This window comes from Electrophorus electricus, chromosome 19 (genome assembly GCF_041902795.1).
Source record: "Electrophorus electricus isolate QZ-2024a chromosome 19, ASM4190279v1, whole genome shotgun sequence".
NCBI classification, from domain to species: domain Eukaryota; kingdom Metazoa; phylum Chordata; class Actinopteri; order Gymnotiformes; family Gymnotidae; genus Electrophorus; species Electrophorus electricus.
Genome location: NC_137515.1, coordinates 14,716,232 through 14,740,691, shown reverse-complemented (window position 1 = coordinate 14,740,691; position 24,460 = coordinate 14,716,232). Strand labels below are relative to the sequence as shown.

The following is a 24,460-nucleotide window of genomic DNA, read 5'->3' as shown; positions in this document are numbered from 1 at the left end:
GAAAGTGTTATATTTCTAACTTTTATTAGATGGCGAAGTTTATATTCTGTATGAGTCTGTAAGAGAGTATGTAGACATTTATTAGAACAATTAAAGTGGCCAAATCATAAAATCTCAAAGTATAGACTTAAAGGATAAAGACGATTATAATTCTCATAAATCTCACATCTGAAATAGACTTCTTTGTGGATAAATTAAAATTTGCTTTCACTTTTCGTACTTATAAGTTTGCCGCCATCTGGTGGAATATGTGAATATCAACGATGTTCTATAACAACAGCTAAAGGAAGTAAAAAAATTTAAAAATCATCGACATATTTCCATTTAATATTTATTTTTAATGACTAGAGGCTAAATCGAGAAACTGCCTAATTATACCAAACCGACTGAAGACATCCTTTTGGCTATTTTAGTCTTTTTTCTTGTCATGACGTTGCTATTCCGCCATCATGGGCGGAAACAAATTTCATTATTCTTGCAGTGGCAATGAAGCTATTCTAAAAAAAGTAACATGTTAGCCTAAATGTTACATATGATAAATTTACCACATATTAAATTCTGACATCATTGCATTAACCAAAACATGCTCTATATTCGGATGTTTTATCCAGTGATAGTAGCCTAATCTTAACGTACGAGTCTAAATACGTTTGGACTTTAGCCTGCAGTTTTCCACAGCTCACGCGAAAGTCCTAGAAGGCTCGAGTCTTTGCAGGTGCGCGGCACGTTCCTGCGGCTGCGTGCAATTTGATTGGTTCTCGGCTACGCACGGAGTTACAATGTAACGCCTGCAGCCTGCAGTGAGTCGTGGCAGTGACACGGAGCAGTAGTCTACTCTCAGCGCGTGCCGAAAGGTAGCAGGTAAAATTGTTGCTTTTACCTTTGTGAATACATATATTCTTAGGTTTTGTCGAGCTGAGACATATTTGGAGTAATACGGTAGGGCTTATATGAAGGATGTTTATTTTAATAGTGTTATGCTGGTCAAATATGTAAAATAAGGACTTGGGGGAAATATACGAATGACATTATACATCAAATTGGGAGAGTGTAAAGGCATGATGCACGGGCTGCTCTTGAGTCCTGCCTGCGATGTCGCCGACTGTACTACGGTGCCTGGATGCAGCGCATAGCCTACCGCAGTCCGGCTTTGTCCTTCAAACGCGTTGGTGGGGGAGGGGACGTGTCAACTGAAGAGCGTTTCATTCCAGAAGACTGGAGATCATTCTTCGGAAATCGCTTTATGCACATGCGCGAACATATTTCTCTCATACTGTTTTTTTCAATCGTTTAAACGGTTACTTTATATCTTCTTTGCGGGTCCATCGAGATTTTCGTTTCTAAAATTGTTTCGAACTTGTATCTCAAAATGCAATTTCAATTGAGGTTGTAAAATTTGTGTAAGGTTTTTGAGTACAGTTTACTGAAGTGTTGTTTTGAAAAACACCGTTCACGAAAACTTATCACTGATCAATATTTTACAGCCAAGCCTCACCCTCCTCCATTCCGAATACGGTCATCAGAGAACATTACAAAGGCACTTGACCTTCTAATGCTTAAAATGACAAATGCAGTATATTTACTTTCCTTTTCTCAAAATGTATTTAAAAATTGCACGTATAAATAGGGAAAATCACATTTCTATAAGTTAATTCTACACTGAACACTGCAGTAGCTTAAAGTACACTGGAATCATGTTTATTTCACCGTTTAGACACATGACACCTTTTTTTGTGTCCCACAGGTAAAATGTCAAAAGGAACTGCAGTTGGAATTGATCTGGGAACCACCTATTCCTGTGTGGGAATCTTCCAGCATGGCAAAGTTGAAATTATTGCTAATGACCAAGGAAACAGAACGACTCCAAGCTATGTGGCTTTCACTGATACTGAGAGGTTGATTGGTGATGCAGCCAAGAACCAGGTGGCCATGAACCCCACCAACACTATTTTTGGTTTGTTGTCTTGCCTCTTTATTTTCAGTATTTTATGCTTGTAAATCTATATTAATGGTTTATTCCTGCCATTTCTTGGTTAAATAGAATGCTGTCATTTGCAGTAAAATTAAGTAATCACAGACTGAATGACCACATAGTCTTATGGTTTCATTGCAGATGCGAAACGTTTGATTGGCAGAAGGTTTGAGGACCCTGTGGTTCAGTCGGACATGAAACACTGGCCTTTCAAAGTGATCAGTGATGGTGGGCGGCCCAAAGTGGAGGTTGAATACAAAGGAGAGAACAAAAACTTCTATCCTGAGGAGATTTCTTCCATGGTGTTGGTGAAAATGAAGGAGATTGCTGAGGCCTACCTTGGAAAGGTGAGGGAGGGAGGGAGGGGGGGGGGGGATTTACTCTGCATTACTTGGCTTTGTGTTATAATTTGAATGTGTGAATTCTCATTATTGTTTCTTCATTGTTTGTTTCAGTCCATCAATAATGCAGTGATAACAGTACCAGCTTACTTTAATGACTCTCAGCGGCAAGCCACCAAAGATGCTGGTACAATTTCTGGTCTGAATGTGTTGCGAATCATTAATGAACCTACTGCTGCTGCCATCGCATATGGCTTGGACAAGAAGGTCAGTACTGTAGTATCTAATCCATTACATTGCATTTATCTCACTAACTTTCCAAGATTTACCAGCTGACCTGTAAATATTACATTTGTGGGGATATTTTTTTTTAACTGGTGCTTTGCTGGGTCTGTAATCAGGTGTCTGCCTTCATTCCCCACATAGGTTGGATCTGAGAGGAATGTGCTCATTTTTGATCTTGGTGGTGGCACCTTCGATGTGTCCATCCTAACAATTGAAGATGGCATTTTTGAGGTCAAGTCCACTGCTGGGGACACTCACCTGGGAGGGGAAGACTTCGACAACCGCATGGTGAACCACTTCATTACTGAGTTCAAGCGCAAGCACAAGAAGGACATCAGTGACAACAAGAGAGCAGTTCGCCGTCTGCGCACTGCCTGCGAGCGTGCAAAACGCACCCTGTCCTCCAGCACTCAAGCCAGCATTGAGATCGACTCCCTTTATGAGGGTGTTGATTTCTACACCTCCATCACCAGGGCCCGCTTTGAGGAGCTCAATGCAGATCTCTTCCGTGGGACCCTGGATCCAGTAGAGAAGGCTCTCCGTGATGCCAAATTAGACAAGTCTCAGATCCATGACATCGTCCTGGTTGGTGGTTCTACTCGCATCCCTAAGATCCAAAAGCTTCTGCAAGACTTTTTCAATGGCAAAGAACTCAACAAAAGCATCAATCCTGATGAGGCTGTGGCTTATGGTGCAGGTCAGTTACAGTAATCACTTTTGCCTTTCCTAATTCATCTTGCTATGATGAAGTTGATTCCTGCCATTCGTAGTTTCCACCAGAGGTTGAAAAACCAGAGATGGCCCAAGTACCTTCCTTGGATGTCTGAGCGACCTTGCGACGTTGTTCAGGCAGGTTTTGTCTTACTGAAGATATTTAATTTTTAATTTCTTTTCAGCTGTCCAGGCTGCCATCCTCTCAGGTGACAAGTCGGAGAATGTTCAGGACCTGCTGTTGCTGGATGTCACTCCTCTGTCTCTTGGAATCGAGACAGCAGGTGGAGTCATGACGGCTCTGATTAAGCGCAACACCACCATTCCAACCAAGCAGACCCAGACTTTTACCACATACTCTGATAACCAGCCTGGTGTGCTGATTCAAGTGAGAGCAAATTGATTACAACTAAGGTTGCTTTTTTGCTGGATTTCTGTCATGCATTGATTGCCGCACACTTTGAGGACCAATAATCATTATTTCTGGTTTTGCCTGAATTTCATAATGTCCACATTTAGGTCTATGAGGGTGAGCGTGCCATGACCAAGGACAACAATCTGCTGGGCAAGTTTGAGCTCACTGGAATCCCCCCTGCCCCTCGTGGTGTTCCCCAGATTGAGGTCACTTTTGACATCGATGCTAATGGAATTCTAAATGTCTCTGCTGTCGACAAGAGCACTGGCAAGGAGAACAAGATCACAATCACCAATGACAAGGGTGAGTGCAGAAAAAGTACTGTACTATGGTTCTAAAATGTGTATCTATGCATAAATCTGTACTCCCTTTCCATTTCTTTGATGCCATCTTCAGGGCTCTGAACTCATGCTTCCCTTTCCCACAGGTCGTCTCAGCAAGGAGGACATTGAGCGCATGGTGCAGGAGGCTGAGAAGTACAAGGCTGAGGATGATGTGCAGCGTGACAAGGTGTCTGCCAAGAATGGCCTGGAATCCTATGCTTTCAACATGAAATCCACTGTGGAGGATGAGAAGCTGAAGGGCAAGATCAGTGATGAGGATAAGCAGAAGATCCTGGACAAATGCAATGAGGTCATCAGTTGGCTTGACAAGAACCAGGTAATCAGCTATTGCTGTAATTTATTATTGTAGGATATTTTCTAATGGTTGGTAACCATAGTCTTACAGTTGCGTATTTATGCTATAGTCTAAAGTACATTTTTATTTCTTTTGCTTCACAGACTGCAGAAAAAGAAGAATATGAACATCAGCAACAAGAGCTGGAGAAGGTCTGCAATCCCATCATCACTAAACTGTACCAGAGTTCTGGAGGCATGCCTGGTGGGATGCCTGGTGGAATGCCAGGAGGTTTCCCAGGAGCTGGTGGGGCACCGTCTAGTGGTTCATCTGGACCGACCATTGAAGAAGTTGATTAAAGGAAAATAAGTCATGTAGACATATTTTAATTGTTTATCCCAGTAGGCCTTATCTGTATGCAATTATGACTGTTTAACAGATAGTATAAAACTGTAAAAGCACTTTAAGATGAGTAAAAAGTGTTTCGGAAGGCTCTGTATTATGTCTGGGTGAATAATAAAAGATTCTTAACCCTAACAGATGCCTGCTTCCTTTTGTCCTACAATTCCAATAGAATATAGTTTTAGAATTGTTTTTTATTATTATTATTATTGAGGGGGAGAAAAAATGTATATCACAAACACAAAAATGGAAGAGTCCATAATATCCTGAATAGACAAAAAGTTCAGTTTTTTGTTAATCGTTATACTGGGAGAAAAGTGAACAGAACAAGTTCTAGGATGTCTGTCCAACCCACTCCACTTGCACCCCCAGAAACAAGGAAATAAGGAGACAAAGAAATTATTAAAAGAAAAACTAAGACCAGAATGTCTTATCATTCAATAATTAAATGAAAAGGGGGTAATAATATCAAAATAGAGGGGTTCCAGACTTTAGGGCCTGCTAGAGAGATTAGTTTGGGTCTAGTAAAGAGTATTAAAATAGGAAAGAATGAGGTCCTTTTTTTTTCCCCTCAATTTTTTATTTATTTAAAAGATGGAGTTTTACTTTTATATGACTAACTTTTTTGCTTTGAAAAGTACTGGGGACAGAAAGGCCGACCGGGTGTTGCGTTCAATTCACCTGCTGTTAAAATTCGCATCCCTTCTAAGAAATTAAGTCCTCGGGCACTCGCGAGGTTCACGAAAGGTTTTGTGGACGGATTTCTCAAGCCAATTTGCATTGAATAATACAATAGTATCGCCACTGTGGTATAACAAATACTTGTAGATAATGTTTTCTATTTATGTTTATTAAAATAATTTGCTGCGTTGGAACGTTTATTTTGACGGATAAATCATGCTTACGCGCAATGAGAGCCATTGGTCACGTGTTTGGCCGACCAAATGCGTCTTAGCCTACGTTCACATTACAAGCCAGTCTTCAATGTCGGTTGTTCAGTTTTGCGACACGTTTTCGCGTCTCCTGAGTCACGAACAGAAACATTTTGAGATCTCTTGTTATTACATCCAGCTATACTGACGAATTAGGTCGTGTAGGCATCACATTTTGGTCTGGAGGTCGGTCCGTCAGCTCTACGTGATTAGACCGAAAAGATAAACAAAAATTGCCAGACTGCAAACCAGAAGCTAAGGAGATCACGAATCAAAAGAGAGGTATAAAAAGACAAGAGTGAATTTTCATTAGACTCCTGTGAGAGGTAGGGAGATTATGACAGAGTGATTTTTTGATTGATTGGGAAACATTTACTTTAGCCAGTATTTAGTTCACATCCAACAAAAGTGTTGAATGTCTTAATCATCTGGAGTATATTAGTGATCCAACCAATAGGGTTTGGAACAAATAATCGGCATATAAAGAAATCTGATGTTCAGTTCCAACCCTGCGCATACCATGAAAAATTGGTGTGGACTTGAGAGCAATTAACAGTGGTTCTATTGCTATCACAAAAAGGGGAGAGAGAGCCCCCATAACTCATATCTAGTGATAAGGAAAAATACTTAGAATGCTGTGAGTTAGTAATTATGCCAAAAAAAAAAAACCCGAACAAAACCTTGAGAAGGAGTAAAAATGTCCAAAAAAGGACTTAGTCTATCTATACATAATTTCATATTACAAACAGAATCCATCTTTGTAAAAACGGAGGTTTGATAGGTCCTTTTTATTTGGTTTTTGTTATACAACTTTTGGTGAAAAATAAAATGATAAAGATCAATGTAACTGATGGAAGCAGAGCAGTGCAGGTGTTGTCAATAATAGAGCACATTGAAATTAACAGAATAAGGAATTAGTAATAACATTTTAAAAGTATCTAGCTAGATTAAAAGTATTGCCCTTTCTACATAATTAATTTTTGCTGGTACGTAGAAGTATTACACAATTATTTGAAAATTCTCAGAAAAGTACAAATGCGAAATGTATGCTTACATAAATTTACTTAAATGAAAGTAGCCTTACTAGCCGCCTGTAGGTTATTTAGGACTTTTGTTTTATATGCTTTCGTAACCATTGGAGTCAAGTAGGGGTCTTTAAGTTTGACAGACGAGTTAAACTCTGACCCGGTAGTGATAGCTCGCTATCCTTGCGTGTGCGATTAGAAACACGTTTCTACTGTAACGTTTTCATAGGCAGCCAGTTGCTGACTAACTAATGGTCCAGTAACTTGCAAGTTTATCTAACATTCAAATATACTCCGTTCTTACCTTCAGTTATATTTCGTAGTACAGCCTTTCGACAACAATGTCAGTGATAGACGAGGAACACGTGCGAGGTGGCGTGTTTAAAGACATTAACCCAGAAGACGAAGATGCTCAGCCGACTGAAATCGAAAGTTTGTGCATGAACTGCTACGAGACCGTGAGTCCGCACGCTTTAACGCTGTGGTGTTTAACTGTCTGAGTGGTAGATTGTAATGTGGATAGTGTCTAATGGTATCACTCTAGCTAGCCAGCCAGCAGCTGTCACACATCGAAAAGCTTGTTTTCTTTATCAGTGTACATGCGTGGCTAGCTATGTAGGTTTAATTTATCTGCAGGTTTAAAAATAACGGCTGTATCTTTTTGTTTAGTCTTTTTAACGGTCGCGTCTTTCTGTTTTCTTTAGGGAAAGACACGTCTTCTACTAACCAAAATCCCATTCTTTAGAGAAATCATCATAAGTTCCTTCACATGTTCCCAATGCCACTGGACCAATACTGAAATTCAGTCTGCGGGTCGTATCCAAGAGCAGGGAGTCTCCTATACTCTCAAATTAAAGTCCAAAGAGGTGACATCAACGAATAAAGTTAACCTATTGCTCAGGTGTAGTGCTGGACTGAATTTGACTTTTGCATGTTCCATTTTAATTTCCTTTGGAGAAAAACATGACTGTGCAGTAGATGGGAATTACTCCCATGACACTGATGCCATGTCATCTTTAATCTTTAAACTTCTGTCTCCTTCCTTAGATGATATATGGAATGAGACAGTTTCCAGTCTTAGTCCATGACTGAATCACTGTTATTGGCATTTCTTTATGGAAAATAATTTGTGACCAAACCCATGCTCGTGCTGTGTTGTATTTGCTACTAGTGTGGTCCACTACAGTATCATTTTTTTTTCAATTGTTTAGGATATGAATCGTGAGGTTGTGAAGACTGACAGTGCCACTACCAGAATCCTAGAGTTAGACTTTGAAATTCCTGCATTCACACAGAAGGGCTGTGAGTATTATTAGAGCATAAAACATCAAACCTGACTGACTAATCCACAAAGAAACCTATGCCCAGTTAAAGATACATATTTATTAAGAGTTGCTATTAAATATGACTTTCTGTTCTACTACTCTTTTTCAGCACTGTCCACCATTGAGGGACTGCTTGACAGAGCAGTAGCAGGGTTAGAACAAGACCAACCAATAAGACGGGTGTGTGTTCTTTTCTTCCCTCAAAACAAGTTTGTCATTTAGGATGAACTCACAAACTTAATGCATGGAAGTGTAGTACATGTTTTGTACTTGTATGTTTATTATGAGCTAAATAAGCTCATAATTTACATAATATGCATACATATAAGACATTGGTATGTGATTCTGCACATGCAAATGAGTAATTTGCATCTATTGTTCATAACTGTATGTCCAGGTTAAGGCAGATGTTGATGCTGGCTAAGCCATCTATTACTGTGCAGTATTGAAATACAGTCTAGAAGTAATACCCCAGTAATAATGGTGGGCCAAGGCTTTCTGAAGCTTTGAACCTTTTTGAACCATTGTATTGAAATTAATTTGCTACTTGAAGCTTTATTCACAATGCACAGTGCTGGTCACATTTGCTGGTAAAAGTGCAGTGAAAATTATTTTCTGCACATCAAAATGTTGATTTCATATGCTAGATCTTGAATTCAAGACCATACTTTTTGTAGCCTATCAGAAATGTTCAGAAGTGTTTGTTTTTTTTTTTAATCTTAATCATTTTTATTTGTTTAATCTTTTTCTATGTTTTATTAGTCAGTACTTTTTACTTTGACTGCCACTTTATTATATTCTTGATGGCACTTCAGTATAAACACTTAAGACCATCATTATGCATTATTTACCTATCTGTCCAAATATCTATCTGGAAAACTGAGTTTTCTTTGCCCATTTTTAATGTGTTACAAAACAGACTATTGCTTCAAACTACAGAGCTCTATTTTCAGATCTAAGCCTCATCTTGGATTTATAGCAGGGGTGGAGCTTGCATTTAGAGTGTATGGGTGCAAGCGCAGACAACTACATCCATGCCAAAATACACTAACCAAATACACAGAACTGTACATGTAACCCAGTAAAAATAGTATTTCAGCAGCAAAAAGGAGAGTAAATGGAATGTTGATGTTTTTTCATGCTGATGTTCAACCAAAAGTGTGTTTAACGCGTTTGCAAGCAGTAGTCTATCATGTTCTATGGATCAGCAGTTTGTATTTTTAATGAGCTGATCTCCAAATGAATGACAAGCAATTGGGTTAATTGGGTATAATTTTTTTTTTTTTTTTTTAAACACAAAATGGTAAGTTTTCGTTTACCAAATACTTATTTCTGGAGGCTTCTTTGTGTAGTTGGCCACTGAAACTCCACTATAGATTTATGGATACATTTACATGCCATTTGTTTTAGGTATGTTGTAAGTATATTTGTATGGTTGTATACAGATACAGGGCAAAACATGTGGTTGTGCAGCATGTGCTTATATAACCATATTCACAGCTACAATGGCGACGAGATCCAGGACCTACTACAACACCCCCCACCCCTAGTAACATCTTGTGCTTCAGAGCCTCACCACATCACCATATTTTAATATACAGTGTTGGAGGAGGATGGCTTTTATTGATTTGTCTGGCAAAAAGAATCTTTATTATATGCTATGCAGACATTTAATTGTGACTTAAATTATGTGCTAATTAAAACATTCTCAATTGGCAGTTTGGGGAAGAGCAGGAAAAAAAACATCTGTCTCATTGCCCAGGAGAAGTAACTTCCTTTCTGACATGTTGGCCTGGCCTTGCTAATGCTCTCAATCTTTCCTTCACAGGCGACTGATCCAGACGTAGCAAACAAACTAGACCAGTTTATTCAGAGGCTGAAAAAGCTGAAGGATGTCGAGGAAGAGTTCACACTGGTGAATCTATCAGCAGTATAAACATTAATTTATAGGGCATTCAGGAAAGTGTTTTTACCGTTTTCCTGTATTTTCTTTGCATCACCTATCATTGCAGATAATTGATGATCCTTCCGGGAACAGTTTTATTGAGAATCCATTTGCACCGCAGAAGGACCAAGCTCTCTCTGTCTCTCACTACAAAAGGACTCCTGAGCAGAATGCAGCCCTTGGAATACAGGTGAGGGTCCTCTGTAGACAGCATGTACAGGGCACGTGTACAAGCAATATGCATAGGCAAGAAAGCTTTTGGGTTTCTGAGAGGTTCCAAGAGTAATTTTCATAAGCCATCAAATGAGTTTGTAGAATTGTCTGAACACTGAAGACTGCAAAAACATTAATGAGTATTACAATAGAAGTTGGGGTATTTCTGAAACACAGTTGCGTTCATTCATATTGAATAAACTGACACTAGCACAGATTTACATGTACATTTTGTATTCATAAAGCCTTCCTGTAGTGCATGCATGCATGCAAGTCATCTTATCCCAAGAGTGAGGTTTTGAGGCTTTCAAGCCCTGTTTTAATTCTCTACTCAGGACTATGAGCCAGAGCAAGACGATAAGCCTGCCAACGATCTGGAGACCATGAGGAACGAAGTACTGGTGTTCAACACCAACTGCCCAGAATGCAATTCACCAGCCTCAACAAACATGAAACTAGTCCGTATCCTTTGTCTTTGGCTCAGTTGCATTCCCGTTTCTGGTGTAGTTGGACATAACTGCAGTCTACAGTCCTTAGTTAACTTACTCTCTGTATTGTTTCAGTTATACTGGGGACTTTTGCAAGAAGTAATATTTTCAATTGCATCCCCAGTGCGATATAAACCAATATGTAATATTTGCAATGATTATGTAATCATATATAAATAATAAAGTATTTACTGCAGTAATGTAAGTACACAGTTATAACAAACTATTAATGCTCACTTATTCATTATTTGATTTTTGGCATTTTCTCCTTGATTCCTCCTTTTCTAATATAATTAGAAATCCCACATTTCAAAGAAGTCATTATTATGGCCACAAACTGTGACAGCTGTGGACATCGAACAAATGAGGTTACAAAGAATTTTCCACCACATTTTTCATAACTGCTTACCCTTTGGTTTGGGTCATTTTTATGCACAGCTAACACCTGTAGCTGATATGTTTACTTTAACATTTCTTTGCTATTTAAAATGTATCTTAAATATATTTATGGATTATTTTAAGGAGTAGTCTAAAGCAAAGATATGGAATTACAGGTACGGTTCAATCATAGAAAACACCTAATGTATATATTGTATGATAGAAAACTTCACTTTACTGAACAGGTGAAATCAGGTGGGGCCACAGAAGAGCTGGGAACTAGAATTACTCTTCACCTCACAGACCCTGCAGATATGTCCAGAGACCTGCTGAAGGTATTAAAGAAGAACCGTCACTTGAAGTCAGTACATTATAGAATTTGATTATAGAATACATATAGCAATTAATTACAGTTGTGTTCAGAATAATAGCAGTCCAACATCACTAACTAGCTCAATCACTGCTTTTGGTTGAAGTTATATTTCTACATGGCAAAACAATGCACTAGTAGGTGTGGTAGAGTAATAAAAAACCAACAGACCCAGCAGTCATGACATGCATGCTGCTGATTCTGTGTAACTGAATAATTAACTAAAAGGGGCCTGTTCAAAAAATAATAGCAGTGTGAAGTTCAATTAGTGAGGTTGTTTTTTCTGTGAAAAAACGTGTCAAACAGGTGGCCCCTATTACAGGATGAAAGCAGCAGATGTTGTGCATACTGGTTATAGTGCATTTCTCGCAGTCGGGCCATTCCAGACATTGTTCAGAAGAAGAGTGTACTTTGATTAAAACATTGATTGGCGAGGGGAAAGCATATAAAGAAGTGCAGAAAATGATAGGCTGCTACAGCTAAAATGCTCTCAAATGCTTTAAAATGGCAACCAAAACCAGAAAGAAAAACGGAAAACTCCCATTCGAATGGATCGAAGAGTAAAGACTCAGCCAATGATCAGCTCCAGGGTGAGCAAGGTCTAAAGTCACCTGTGAATACTGTAACGATCAGAGGACACCTATGTGAAGCCAAGCTATCGGCAGGAAGCCCCCGCAAAGTCCCATTGCTGCAAAAACTACGTGCTGAATAGGTTATAATTTCCCAAAGAACACATCGACTGGCCTAAAGAGAACTGGCACAATATTTTGGGGCCGGATGAAAGCAAGATTGTTCTTTTGGTGTCTAGGAGCCGCAGGCGGTTTGTCAGATGACCCACAAACACTGAATTCAAGTCAGAGTACACTGTGAAGACAGTGAAGCATGGTGGCGCAAGCATCATGAAACACGTGTGTTTCTCATACTATGGTATCGGGCCTATTTATTGCATGCTAGGGATCATGGATCGGTTTGAATGCATCAGAATACTTGATGAGGTTGTGCTGAATCATGCTGAAGATGAAACGCCCTTGAAGTGGGTGTTTCAACAAGACATTGACCCCAAACACACCAGTTCCTGACCAAGAAGATTAACTTTACGGAGTGGTCAGCCCAATCTCCGGACCTTAATTCAATAGAAAACTTGTGGAGTGACATCAAAAATGCTTGGCAAAACCAAGAAATGTAGAACAATTGTGGAATGTAGTTCAGTCATCCTGGGCTGGAATACCTGCTCACAAGGGCCAGAAGTTGGTCGACTCCATGCAACACAGATGTGAAGCAGTTTTCAAAAACTGGTTATACAACTAAAAATATCAGTTTAGTGATTCACAGGAAAGCTCAATATTCAAGCATTTTTCAGTTTATACAGTAAACGTGAGTTTGTAAAGAAAAATGCAGATACTGCTATTTTTGGAACAGCCTAATATTCCCCTTTCTTTACTTTCTGTAAAGTAATAACACATTTTATGAATTTTAATTCGTGTTTTGATTTGGAATAGAATGTGCAGTGTTCTCAATGCATTTGTGTGTATGAAAATAAAAGCTGCTATAAGAATTTTGAGTTTTACTAACTTTTTTAAACACGCTGCTATTATTTTGAACACAACTGTATGTTCATTATGTAGCTGGGGTAAATATTGAGACATGGCCTGCATGTCATCACAGTCTGAAATTTTCTTCCAGCTTTCAGTATTATTTCTTTAGTCTGTATTTCTTTAGCATTTCTGTATTGTGTGTGTGTGTGTGTAGACTCACATTATTGGATGTTGAGCGAAAATGTTACTCTACCTTGTGCGTGCATGCATGCATGGGTTAATCAGAGCTCAAATATCTAAACCCATATTATCCAGCAACTTAAAACGAGCTAGCCATGGTATTTGATATGTTTTGCTAAGTTGAAACCAATCAGGTATGCTAGCTAAGGTGAACCTCTGGTCAAATATTAAACTGCACTGGATCCATTTTTTTTTTATCAGTCTGAACCTCTATTTAAATGAGGGATAGTCATCACACACTTCACTGATTTTATTTACCTCATTTGTGAAGTAAATCTATCTGTTCCTTTTTGATGCCATGTATTTTTGTGTACCTTGACCAGTCTGAAACATGTAGTGTGCTGATCCCAGAGCTGGAATTTGAGCTGGGCATGGCAGCCTTGGGTGGCAAGTTCACCACTCTGGAAGGCCTCCTCAAGGACATCAAAGAACTGGTGAGTGTCAGATGCAACTTTGTGATTGGTCAAAGCATGTCTGGAGCTAGAGAAGGCCAATTTATTCTTTATTTTTCAATTCATAACTGTTTATAGATCGTTACAAAAAACCCCTTCACATGTGGAGACAGTGCAACTACAGACACAGCTGAGAAGTTGGAGGTCTTTGGGAAAAAGATTGATAAGGTTTGAATAATTTTCCTATTAAACACTTTAGTCCCAACCTGCAATAACTGCTAGTTTATGCAAACCATCTATTTGGTTATGAACCATTTAATGTTTTAGTGCATTTCTAGTTCTTCAACATTACACTTAACATTATCTTATTTAGAAACCTCTACTTTGCATATACCCTCAGTGGCTGTGTTAGAACGACACTCATCTTATAGGTACGTTATAGAAGTGTATAATTACAGGCTGTGTCCAATCAACTGCCGTGTACTATTTATCAGTCACAGTCTGATCTGTTTACCACTGGACACCAGTCTGACCGCAGGGCCACTGTTGATTTGATATTATTTCATTGCTGTACTATTCTCAACACAGCAGAGTCCCTGTGGTCATAAACTGAACACTCGTAAAGGGAATGAAGATGGCAGCAATAATCATAGTAGTTAATGGATGTGCTGTAGTCTGTAACTGTAAACCTACATGGTGTTTATTTTATACATGTTTCAAATCAAGTGGGTCATGAGTGCATAATGTGTACGGGTTAATAACTTTAGATCAAAGTGATTCATATTACTAGAAACTAGCTTCAGTTTTTCTTCACAGTCCAGACATGGTTTAACATGTGCTCAGAGCTTTCTTCTGTTTTTCCTGTGTGTAAAAATCTGAAAAGATTATTGCAGGACAAATGGATGTCCACATTATCCTGGATGATCCAGCGGGGAACAGTTACCTGCAGGTAAGCTCATTGCTAAGATCTGTATCTTAGGGTTATGTATTTGACTTAACAATAACTGCTTTGATGCATCATACTGTCTGATTTAATTACTTTGATATGATTCAAAGTTATTTAAAAAAATTATACTCAACACAAATTTAACTGGAGAGACAATTTACACATTGGATGTTTACATTATGGATTTTTAAAAAATGGCCCACAATGTTATTGTAATGCATTATGATTGATTGATTCTAACGTTGTCATGATTATCAATCTGAAGGTGGTGATGCCACTTCAGTTGTTTGCTTTTTATGGTTAATTCCAATATTTTAATTCCTCTTGGTAGAATATTTATGCCCCAGACCCCGACCCCGAGATGAATCTTGAGAAGTACACACGAACATTTGAACAGAATGAAGACTTGGGACTGAATGACATGAAGACAGAAGGTTATGGCAAGACTGAAAATTAAAAGAATGAGTTATAAACCAGCAGCAGTGGATTGAGGTCAACGTTTTTGTTCAGTCACAACCATCCAGTACAGACCGATTCATTGATTTGGCGCCAAAGAAGTGAGTTCCATGTTAAAAAAAAAAACGCCAATATCACCTTGACCTTTTCAAGTGAATACAAAATGACCTGGTTTGCTTGCTGCTGTATAGGATTTTTTTTAAACATTGGTTTGGGTGAACTATGTACATTATGCCTGTGATGGTAAATACATTACAACAACAAAGTTGTTATAAAATTGCAAAAACGATTATAAAATGTACCATGTTATTCAGATAGTACCTAATTTATGTTGAATGTATTATGAATAATACATACACTGATTTTATTTAAGAATGAGTGTAAATGACTGGATTTTGTTTGTACAGTAAAAATGTGTATAATAGTAATGCAAATATTATTTTGTTAATGATTATAGGTGAATGAATGCATAGCCGTCTCCTTCCCTGCTTTGTTGTTAAATTTGGACAATGAATATGGTGGAAAGGCAGGCCTGATTTTAGACCTGAGCAACCGTGGATATTTACACTGGCTCACGACTGACCGTGCAATGGTCGTAAAAACCAATACAATGCAGTATTCTGCGGCTTTGAAAGAGAGATCGATGCACTGAGTGTCTTTGTGCCTTACGCAGGCGCTTGACATTTATTGAAACAAAACGTTAGAACAGCGGAGAAAAACAACATGGTTCTTGTCATTGAGAGCTATACCGAAGACAATGGAACCAGCATTGGTCCACAAACTATGAAATACGCAGATTGCCTTTTCACCTCGCCGATGAGTAAGCCGTTTGTTTTTAGATAGTCTTTTAATGGCAAGTTAAGACATGTCCTTTGGCCATTTTTAGCCAGTGGTGTGGTAGTGCTGACTTTGATATGGACGCGTCACCGTGCGTTGCTTTAAACACAAGGAATCGTCCAAGAAACATCGATAGCAAAATTCAGTTTACATGATGAAGCATCTCCTTAGTTTGATCAAACAAAACACAATGTAACAAAGTAAGAACAAGAAATACTATTCAGACTCAAAATGGTGGCTCCTCATAGAGCCATTATGCCAGTGTCCTCGGTCACAAAGCCGACTACTTGCTCTTTGCTGGCTTCTCGGTTTTCTTGGGTAGGAGAACAGCCTGGATGTTTGGCAACACTCCACCCTGGGCGATGGTAACGCCACCTAAAAGTTTATTGAGCTCCTCGTCGTTGCGGACTGCGAGCTGCAGGTGGCGGGGGATAATCCTTGTCTTCTTGTTGTCTCTCGCTGCGTTTCCAGCCAGCTCGAGAATTTCAGCAGTTAGATATTCCAGCACAGCAGCCAAATACACGGGCGCTCCTGCGCCTACGCGCTCTGCGTAATTCCCTTTGCGTAATAATCTGTGGACACGACCGACTGGAAACTGAAGTCCAGCTCTCGATGAACGAGACTTGGCTTTAGCCCGAGCTTTTCCTCCGGTTTTCCCCCTGCCAGACATATTTGAGTCGCCAAAAGAAATGTCGCTTTAGCTAACACCTTCCTGCTCCTTTTAACCGCAGTCAACTACGCTTTCGAATATGATGTAAGCAGGGTTTGGTATTTATACCCCAATAGCGATTGTGATTGGACCAATTGAATCGTCAAGAAGCAACCAATCGCAAAGCACAATGTGTGGACGACATGACTGGAGAACCCTATAGGATTGAAACTTAACTATAGCCTAATTTGCATACCAACTCTATAAATACAGGACAGACACCCGCGTAGAAAGTGCTGTGCGAAGGCTGGGAAACCTGACGTCCAGTTGATAGACAGAAGGATGCCTGAACCTGCGAAATCTGCCCCTGCCCCTAAAAAGGGCTCCAAAAAGGCTGTAACCAAGACTCAGAAGAAGGGGGATAAGAAAAGGCGCAAGACCAGGAAAGAAAGTTATGCTATTTATGTGTATAAAGTATTGAAACAAGTCCATCCGGACACTGGCATTTCCTCAAAGGCAATGGGTATTATGAATTCGTTTGTGAACGATATCTTCGAGCGCATTGCTGGCGAAGCTTCGCGCCTTGCCCATTACAACAAGCGCTCTACCATCACGTCCCGAGAGATTCAGACGGCCGTACGCCTGCTTTTACCGGGCGAGTTGGCAAAACATGCCGTTTCCGAGGGCACGAAGGCTGTGACGAAGTACACGAGCTCTAAGTGAAAGTAAGAGCACAAGATGGACTAAACGGAGGAGATGCCCACGTTTCTATAAAGAGGACAACGGAAATGATCTGTTTGATATCGCATGATAGTCCGGGATTCTTGTTCGTCTTGCGCAAATAGAGCCTGATATATTTTTTGGAAGGACGTTAAAAATGTGTTCTGCACTCATACGCGTGCTTTCCTTTTAAGCAGTGTGAATTGCTTTCTCTTCCGATTGTATGGCCAAATTTTGTTTTAATTGTTCCTGTCTTAATTCATAACATATTTGCATGTATGAAGGCTTGCATAAGGTTGTCACACGACGACCGCGTACGCTGTACCCCAAATTCTGGAGGTGAAGGGGTGCGCATATTAACGTGATGTGGTTCCAACCCGAAAGCCTAAGGACAGATGTTAAAATAATATGCTGTATTGTTCGGATTAAAAACAAAATAAACAAACCATGTCATATTCATGAACATCTCACAACGATCTTGTCACCTAGGATAAACGAAATAAACACAATGGCTCTTGTTAACTCCAACATGTTCGTGATGTTTGTTATTGTAACGTTATGCCATGTAATACCTAGCTCTTGTTGCACGGACAGTACAATGAAAACACTGGAAATTCTCGAGTTCTCAGGTTCTGGGAGAAACGAGGGCAGTGGTGTTAACCCAAGTTGCACTTTGTCTAGTATGATTTTATCCAGACAGTGTTACTGAGAGGCTATATGGACATGAAACACGAGCTGTTCAAGAGCCCGAGTTCGCTTCCACTTCCTGAGGGCACAGGCCTACATTTTCTACCAAAATATCCTGTGCGAGTTCACGATTTCACCACTGATCTTTGCTATGTACACAATCTGTTTTGCATAAACAATTTGGACTGTTATTAAAGATAGCTGGCAAGTCCAAGCACTTGAAGATGACCTATAATAACTTTGGATTATTGTAAAATAGCATACAACATGTAATAATCTTTTTAAAATCTATCTAGAATATTAAACTAATTTACAGTTTGAAGATGAACCATTTGAAGTGACTGAAAAAAATGTAATAGTTGATAGATTGGTATCAGTGAGCAACTAAGATTATTTCATTACCATATAGATGCATACATAGCATCTTAACCTCTGGTAGGACTAAAGAAAACTGAATTAAAGTAAACTGATACTACAACCAGATATAGACAGAGCTAGGCTTGGAGGGAGCATATGTGTATCGTTTTTCCTCTCACATGAGCTTCATTGTAAAGACAACCACCAGAAAACAACAGTATTTGTTTGGATGTGGGTAATGTGTGTTCTTAAAGACAGGTAAAGTGAAGACACTGAAAAGGAACTATTATATTTTAAAAATCTATAAAATACCTCCTAAGAAGAGGATGGCTACATCTATCATGGTGAGATTTATTATATTCTGCAACAGCATTTACTTTCGTTACCTGTATTTTCTCTGGCTTTACCACGTGACCACTGCAGAGACGCAATCTTTCAAGGTGTATTAAAATAACAATGATATTAATTGGCCTCATGGGGACTCTGTAGGATGGTAAATGTTAACAAGAAAAGATGTAAATAAATAAAGCTGAACCCTTGTAATTTCTATATAACTACTTGTAATAACATTATTTGTTCACTCCTTTTGGGGTATTTATTATTTATTGCAGAAATTTAAATTACCTACGTTTATTCACCAAAATACTTGTAACGAAGAATGACTGTAATATATGTTTACATACATTTAAACACAAATCTTTTTAAGGTTATGGTTGCAACTGGGCACAAATAAAAATTGAATTCTGTAGAGCAGTCCATCAAAATCTCAATAATTTGATAAAGAGAGTGGCACTTTTGACGAAGAGGGTAGGACGTTTGTGTTTATACTTGTCTGCTCCTCCCTTCAAAACACAACACTGTGTTTTGGGTAGCATATCATGTTTCATCACTTGTTTAACTGATACTTGAAGAAAAACATCACATAAGAGTCCGTGTAAAGTAAAAACATGATACTGGAGCAGCAACAAAAGGTTGTAGAAGGCTTATAGTATTTTTTTCAGCTGCTCACCTTGCTCCTTTGGCCTCCCCCTTTATTCTCATAAGCTCTGTCTTTTTCTCTGTTGGCCTCTTACGCTCTACTGGTCCAGAAGGAGGCCAGTATAAATAATGAGCTTCGCACAGTGAGAAAGTATCCGAGGCTCAGACAGAGAAGGAGAGGGAGGATATTCTTACCAGGTAACATGGTTAAGATTTGTTTATGGGTAGGAACAACCTTTCTGCAGAAACTTTGTATCTTCAAAAACACATGGCCTTTTGCTTTCTAGCAATGCCGCTAGAGTTTGTTTGTGTTATTGTTTGTTTTTGTTAGTTTCACTGATACATCAGGGCAAAAATTGATAATAGAATACAACAATCAAATTAAAAATTGGAAATACAAGGTTTTTGCAGATGCATTCTGAAAGCTACCCAGGTGCTTGTGCAGTCTCTTGTGATCTCAAAGCTAGACTAGTGCAACTCACTACTTGCTGGTCTTCCTCTACGAGTCATCAGACCTCTACAACTTGTTCAGAATGCAGCAGCATGGCTGGTCTTTTAATCTACCGAAGTTCACACATGTTACTCCACTGCTGGCATCCAGAAGCTGCATGCATCAGATTTAAAACCTTGATGCTTGATGCTACAAAGCCAAAAATGGACCAATCCCTCCATACATGAGGTCAAAGGTCAAAGCCCGATTCGTACCTTGAGTACTTCAAACCTCAAGTACAGCTCGGCTTGAAATACTGTGCTTCAGGTCTCATGGAAGACAAGCATCAAGATTATTTTCTGTCCTGGCTCCAAGATGGTGGAATGAACTCCCACTTGCTGTCCAGACAGCAGAGTCCGTTGCAGTCTTCAAACTCAGACTGAAGACCCATCTATTCATGGAATATTTAAAGGACAACTGACCCCGCTCCCATATTGACTGACTAAATTAATATTTATTGTAGGGTTTATTACACTGATGTTTAACAAACTCTAGCACTTATTGTTTATTGCACTTATCATTGTTTAAGATAGACTTTATGTATTTTGTACTTCTAGGTATCAGCATTGATCCCTGTATTTCTATACATCCCTGTATTTCTAGTTCATTGATATGTTGGATTCTGACCTACTGTACTGTACTAGGATATATTCTATGAGTAAATGACAAATCACTTTTGTAAGTCGCTCTGGATAAGAGCATCTGCTAAATGCCGTAAATGTAAATGTAATGTTTTTTACTAGATGTTTTATATTTGGGTCTTTGTTGTAAGTTTTTTTCCCCTCCAACTATAGAAGTGATGGATAAAATAATAAAAATTCTCAATTCTCTTTGATAGCATAATGAATTGAATAGGTAAAAAATGGCATTGATGGATTTTTTTCCCATTGTGAACGTATAATGCATCCTATGTCCTGCTTGTATTTGTGACAGCAAATAGCATGAAGCCATTCGCATTATGAGCTGACTATCTGAGTGAAAGGAGACCAAGATGATGGTGTGATGTATGGGAACTCCCCTGCAGCTAGAACACAATGTGGCTGCTTCTCCTTTTGTATCAGCTTGGCCTGCTTCTCCACGGGCAGGCCCAGAATCCCTGCAACACTCACCCGACGTTCAGGAAGCAAGGTTAGCCAAAGCAGCTGCCCCAAGGCCGCTTCTCACTCCCTCCATAGACTTCTGTCCTTGCATCTCAACTTTCGCCCCTTTAATCATTAACAACGATGGACCCAGGGCCGGCAGCAACTTGATTTTTTGCTTTATTTTGTTTTTCATTTTTAAGGTCTTACACCCTGGGGCCATTTTAGAAGGTTTCTGTGAAGTCTATAGGTCATTGCAGTTTGTTACATGCTCTGTTTTCTCATCCATAGCCCACTCAGATATCACTGTCACCTGTGGGACCGAAACACTGGAGCTGCGTGTTTTAATGTGCCCTGTGTACTTTGGTGGATATAATGAATCGATGTTGGTTCTGAATGGTGTTCAAGACAAACCGGAATGCACGGGAACTCCGGACTGGACTTCAGACCCTCCGATCCTCCTGTTCCGTTTCTCTATCACCCATCAGGGTGTCTCTGCCTGTTCCAACAAAATAAAGGTGTCAGAGCACTGTGAGAAATTTGGTTATCTTGAGCCAAATGGGAGTTTTAGAGTTTCTAGATTTTTAAATGAATCTGGTTGAAGAATTCTAAAAAAATCTGGGTTATCTGACAGTATATTCATCCTGACTGTGAAACAGAATATATAAATGTGTAGTTACCCTGCAACAAATCCACCTACCCTAAAACAAGAAAAATGTAATAAAATAAGATACCTATGTGATGCAGGCCTACATACTAATGCTTTCAACTTCTTTCAACTTGAACAGACCACACAGGAAGTTGGCACAGGGGTTTTTGCTGACTATTCCAGTGTGCAGTTTGTAAACATCTCAGGGACAATCAACTCTGTGGACCCGCTGGCTCAGATCATCACCTACCAATCCAGCTTGCTTTACCTCTTCTCTTGCCGCTACCCTTTGCAGTATCTGATGAACGACACGGAGACCAGAGTGTGAGTGTCTTCCATCCTCCTTCTCTGTTGATTCCAAGATTTAAAAAAAAAATTAGAGTTGAAAATCAAACATTCTGGGATAAAGTAAGATCATTTTCAGTAAAATTAGATTAGAATTGAGATCACTGTTGATTATTAAAATTCTCTGTATCTCTAAAAATCACAGTTGTCACAAAATTGTCACAGTCACTTTGTTTTTATGTGTGGTTTTTTGTTTTTTTTTTGCATCAGGAATGTAAAAAAAAAAGTCTGGTCTAAATCCACTGTGTCTGTGTTTGCTCGAGCAGATCAGGAGGCAACATAGCCATTAAAGACAACAATGGAAGCTTCGTTAGTGCTCTAAACATGCAGCTCTACCAGGTGCTTTTTGGCTTCCCATAGTTCTCCTCATACTGTCATGTTAAGTTTCTTAGTACAAACAAGTCTTGAGCAGGCAAGACTAGGAATGAATGGTCATTCATATTAATGTGTTTGTCTCTGACCTCAAGGACCAAAAATTTACCATTCAGCTCCAGATTCCGCCAACAGGACTGACACTAAAAACCAGAATTTTTGTGAAGGTTCGGGCCAAGAACCTCACATCAAGGTAGGTTACACAGAGCAACACTTAGTAATGGTGCAGGTATTCTGGGGAGGATAAAAATGAGCAAGATATGCTGAGTTTGCCATAACATATTAAGACTGGAATGATGAGTTACATACTATTTGTACATATGCTATTTGATGGGGCGTTCTTAGAAGCTCATTTGCAGTTAGTTCTTTCATAACCTCTCTATTCTGAGAACCTCTTTCAAGTCATTTCTATTGGAGTGGCAAATATGAATTAAAATAGTCAGTAAAATGAATCCAGGAACTCTTGTAACAGTAATCTTTTCATTTTTGCCTGCAGGTTAAATGTGCTGCTGGACAGATGCTATGTCACTACCTCCTCCTCCTTCATGGATAGGACATTCTATGACCTTTTCATTGGGTAAATAACTTGATCAAAATTGTATTAGCAGTATTGGGAAGAACATACAGTTGGAGAAGTCTACAAATGGAAAAGTCATACGCATATGAAACGTGTGATTTTAAAAAGAGTCTTAACACAGATTTCTGGTTGACATATCCCATATCTACTGCGGTTCAGGTGTAACTGCAATGGCAGAACTGTAATTGGGGTCAACGGAGATGCTCAAGAGGCTTGCTTCTCCTTTGAGGCCTTTCGCTTCAAAGAGCACCAGAACCAGAGTGTCTCCACTTTCTACTTGCACTGCACCTCCAGACTCTGCGACAGAACTGTCTGCAGTTCTCTTCACCAGGTGAGCAGACTGTCGACAAACAGATGCCACAGATGTCGTTTTGCCTGCGACTGGAGATGTTGAGCGGCTGTTATGTCTGCTGAGAAAAGACCACCATCAGAGTGCAACAGACTGGCCATATTATTCTGCTCTGTTCTCAGAACTGCACACAGGCAGCGAGAAAAAAGCGGGAGGATCAAGGCACAGCGGTGAGCGACAGAGCCACAGTAAGCTCTGGACCAATCATCACCAGGGTGGACAGCAGCGACAACGGTGCTACTTCTATTTTTTTTAAAGCACATGTGATTATACTTAGCCTGCTTCACCAGTACTTAAAACTAATGCACCGTTTGTAAGTAGGTACAAAAATGTTTATACTTTCAAGAAAAAAGAGAATGATTTTTACAAAATGTCTATTGCTCTCTCAGGCGTGTACACCCCCCCTGTTTCAGGAGGTATGTATCTACTTTTTATCATTAAATGCCACATAAAACTGGAATTATAATGTGGATCTGTTCACAATAGTTCAGTATTTGGTAGTTCAGTGCTTAATTGTTCCGGCTATGACAGTATTATATTAGATCTCTACTGAAGTAACCATTGAATTACTTGAGTGAGCCTTCTAGTTCCTTTTAAAATCATAAAGTAATCCACCATTATGTTTTGAAAGGAGGCAATCCTATCTGCTCCTGTTCCTGTTCTTAATTCCAATATACACTCAGATTCTAAACACTTTCTTTAATAAGTACAATCACAGTTTATTGAAGTGCATCACATAATCCATTCAGCAGTTAACACCTTGGTTTCTGCTTTTGTAAAAGTGTCACAGCACAAATGTTTTACAGATAAATAACTGATGTAACTAGAGAACTCTTCTGTTACATCATAAGATTTTTTAAAATCAAATTGTCTCCAACACTACAATGTAATGCTTTTGGAAAAAACAGGCTGTGATTTACCTCAACGATCCTATTTTTAATTTTAAAAAATGATTTCTTTTTTTCTCCTTTGGGCAGTAACCAACAAGCTCCAAAACAATGAGGCTGTGCTCACTGTGTCACTGGCTGCTGGACTACTTGGCGTTTTCTGCATCGCACTGCCGGCTCTTTTCTTCCACAGCGGCAAATTTACCGACTCACAGAAGCTATTAAATGCATCCTGAGACATGGTTGTTCAGCTAACTTCACCTTTTGCCTCTCACCCTAACAGAAGCAGCTATGTGGTATGTACACAGAACATGGACGCTGGCCTGTTTAACTGCTGTAGTTAGAGGACATACATGCAGTTGAAGCCACACATGTTGTATTAGGATATAATCCATGCTCAATTAGCTCACAAATTATCTAATATGAGGGCACTTATTTGTAATCTGTATCTTAAAGTCCATGACCTACCTGAACAAAGTTACCTCATTCCCAGTT

At 39.2% G+C, this 24,460-nt stretch overlaps 5 protein-coding genes and 1 non-coding gene across 6 annotated transcripts; 5 read left to right on the top strand and 1 right to left on the bottom strand.

The window, feature by feature from the left end:
- The first annotated feature begins 714 nt into the window (after positions 1-714).
- On the top strand, positions 715-4,879 carry LOC113579032 (heat shock cognate 71 kDa protein-like). Its single transcript, XM_081702619.1, has 9 exons — positions 715-861; positions 1,745-1,954; positions 2,114-2,319; positions 2,428-2,580; positions 2,740-3,295; positions 3,495-3,697; positions 3,829-4,027; positions 4,152-4,384; positions 4,507-4,879. The coding sequence occupies exons 2-9, from the start codon at positions 1,750-1,752 to the stop codon at positions 4,699-4,701; spliced, it is 1,950 nt and encodes a 649-aa protein (XP_081558745.1). The 5' UTR covers positions 715-861; positions 1,745-1,749; the 3' UTR covers positions 4,702-4,879.
- Positions 3,335-3,429, top strand: LOC113579050 (small nucleolar RNA SNORD14). The gene has a single exon (XR_003410821.1). It is a non-coding gene; the product is annotated as a small nucleolar RNA SNORD14 (small nucleolar RNA).
- A 1,983-nt stretch (positions 4,880-6,862) lies between the features above and the next one.
- zpr1 (ZPR1 zinc finger) lies at positions 6,863-15,413 on the top strand. Its single transcript, XM_027012689.3, has 13 exons — positions 6,863-7,159; positions 7,406-7,567; positions 7,913-8,003; positions 8,136-8,206; positions 9,855-9,941; positions 10,039-10,161; positions 10,520-10,646; positions 10,970-11,040; positions 11,296-11,385; positions 13,519-13,629; positions 13,726-13,815; positions 14,471-14,536; positions 14,865-15,413. Exons 1-13 carry the CDS (start codon positions 7,043-7,045, stop codon positions 14,988-14,990), a joined length of 1,332 nt encoding a protein of 443 aa, XP_026868490.2. The 5' UTR covers positions 6,863-7,042; the 3' UTR covers positions 14,991-15,413.
- A 229-nt stretch (positions 15,414-15,642) lies between these two features.
- h2ax1 (H2A.X variant histone family member 1) lies at positions 15,643-16,581 on the bottom strand. Its single transcript, XM_027012694.3, has one exon. It carries the CDS (start codon positions 16,494-16,496, stop codon positions 16,110-16,112), a length of 387 nt encoding a protein of 128 aa, XP_026868495.1. The 5' UTR covers positions 16,497-16,581; the 3' UTR covers positions 15,643-16,109.
- A 175-nt stretch (positions 16,582-16,756) lies between these two features.
- Positions 16,757-17,723, top strand: hist2h2l (histone 2, H2, like). Its single transcript, XM_027012695.3, has one exon. It carries the CDS (start codon positions 16,818-16,820, stop codon positions 17,196-17,198), a length of 381 nt encoding a protein of 126 aa, XP_026868496.1. The 5' UTR covers positions 16,757-16,817; the 3' UTR covers positions 17,199-17,723.
- A 3,018-nt stretch (positions 17,724-20,741) lies between these two features.
- si:ch73-261i21.5 (zona pellucida-like domain-containing protein 1) lies at positions 20,742-24,201 on the top strand. The gene is made up of 10 exons (XM_027012679.3): positions 20,742-20,835; positions 21,078-21,304; positions 21,575-21,759; positions 22,047-22,119; positions 22,248-22,345; positions 22,649-22,729; positions 22,889-23,060; positions 23,201-23,312; positions 23,492-23,494; positions 24,056-24,201. The coding sequence occupies exons 1-10, from the start codon at positions 20,742-20,744 to the stop codon at positions 24,199-24,201; spliced, it is 1,191 nt and encodes a 396-aa protein (XP_026868480.2).
- Positions 24,202-24,460: the final 259 nt, after the last annotated feature.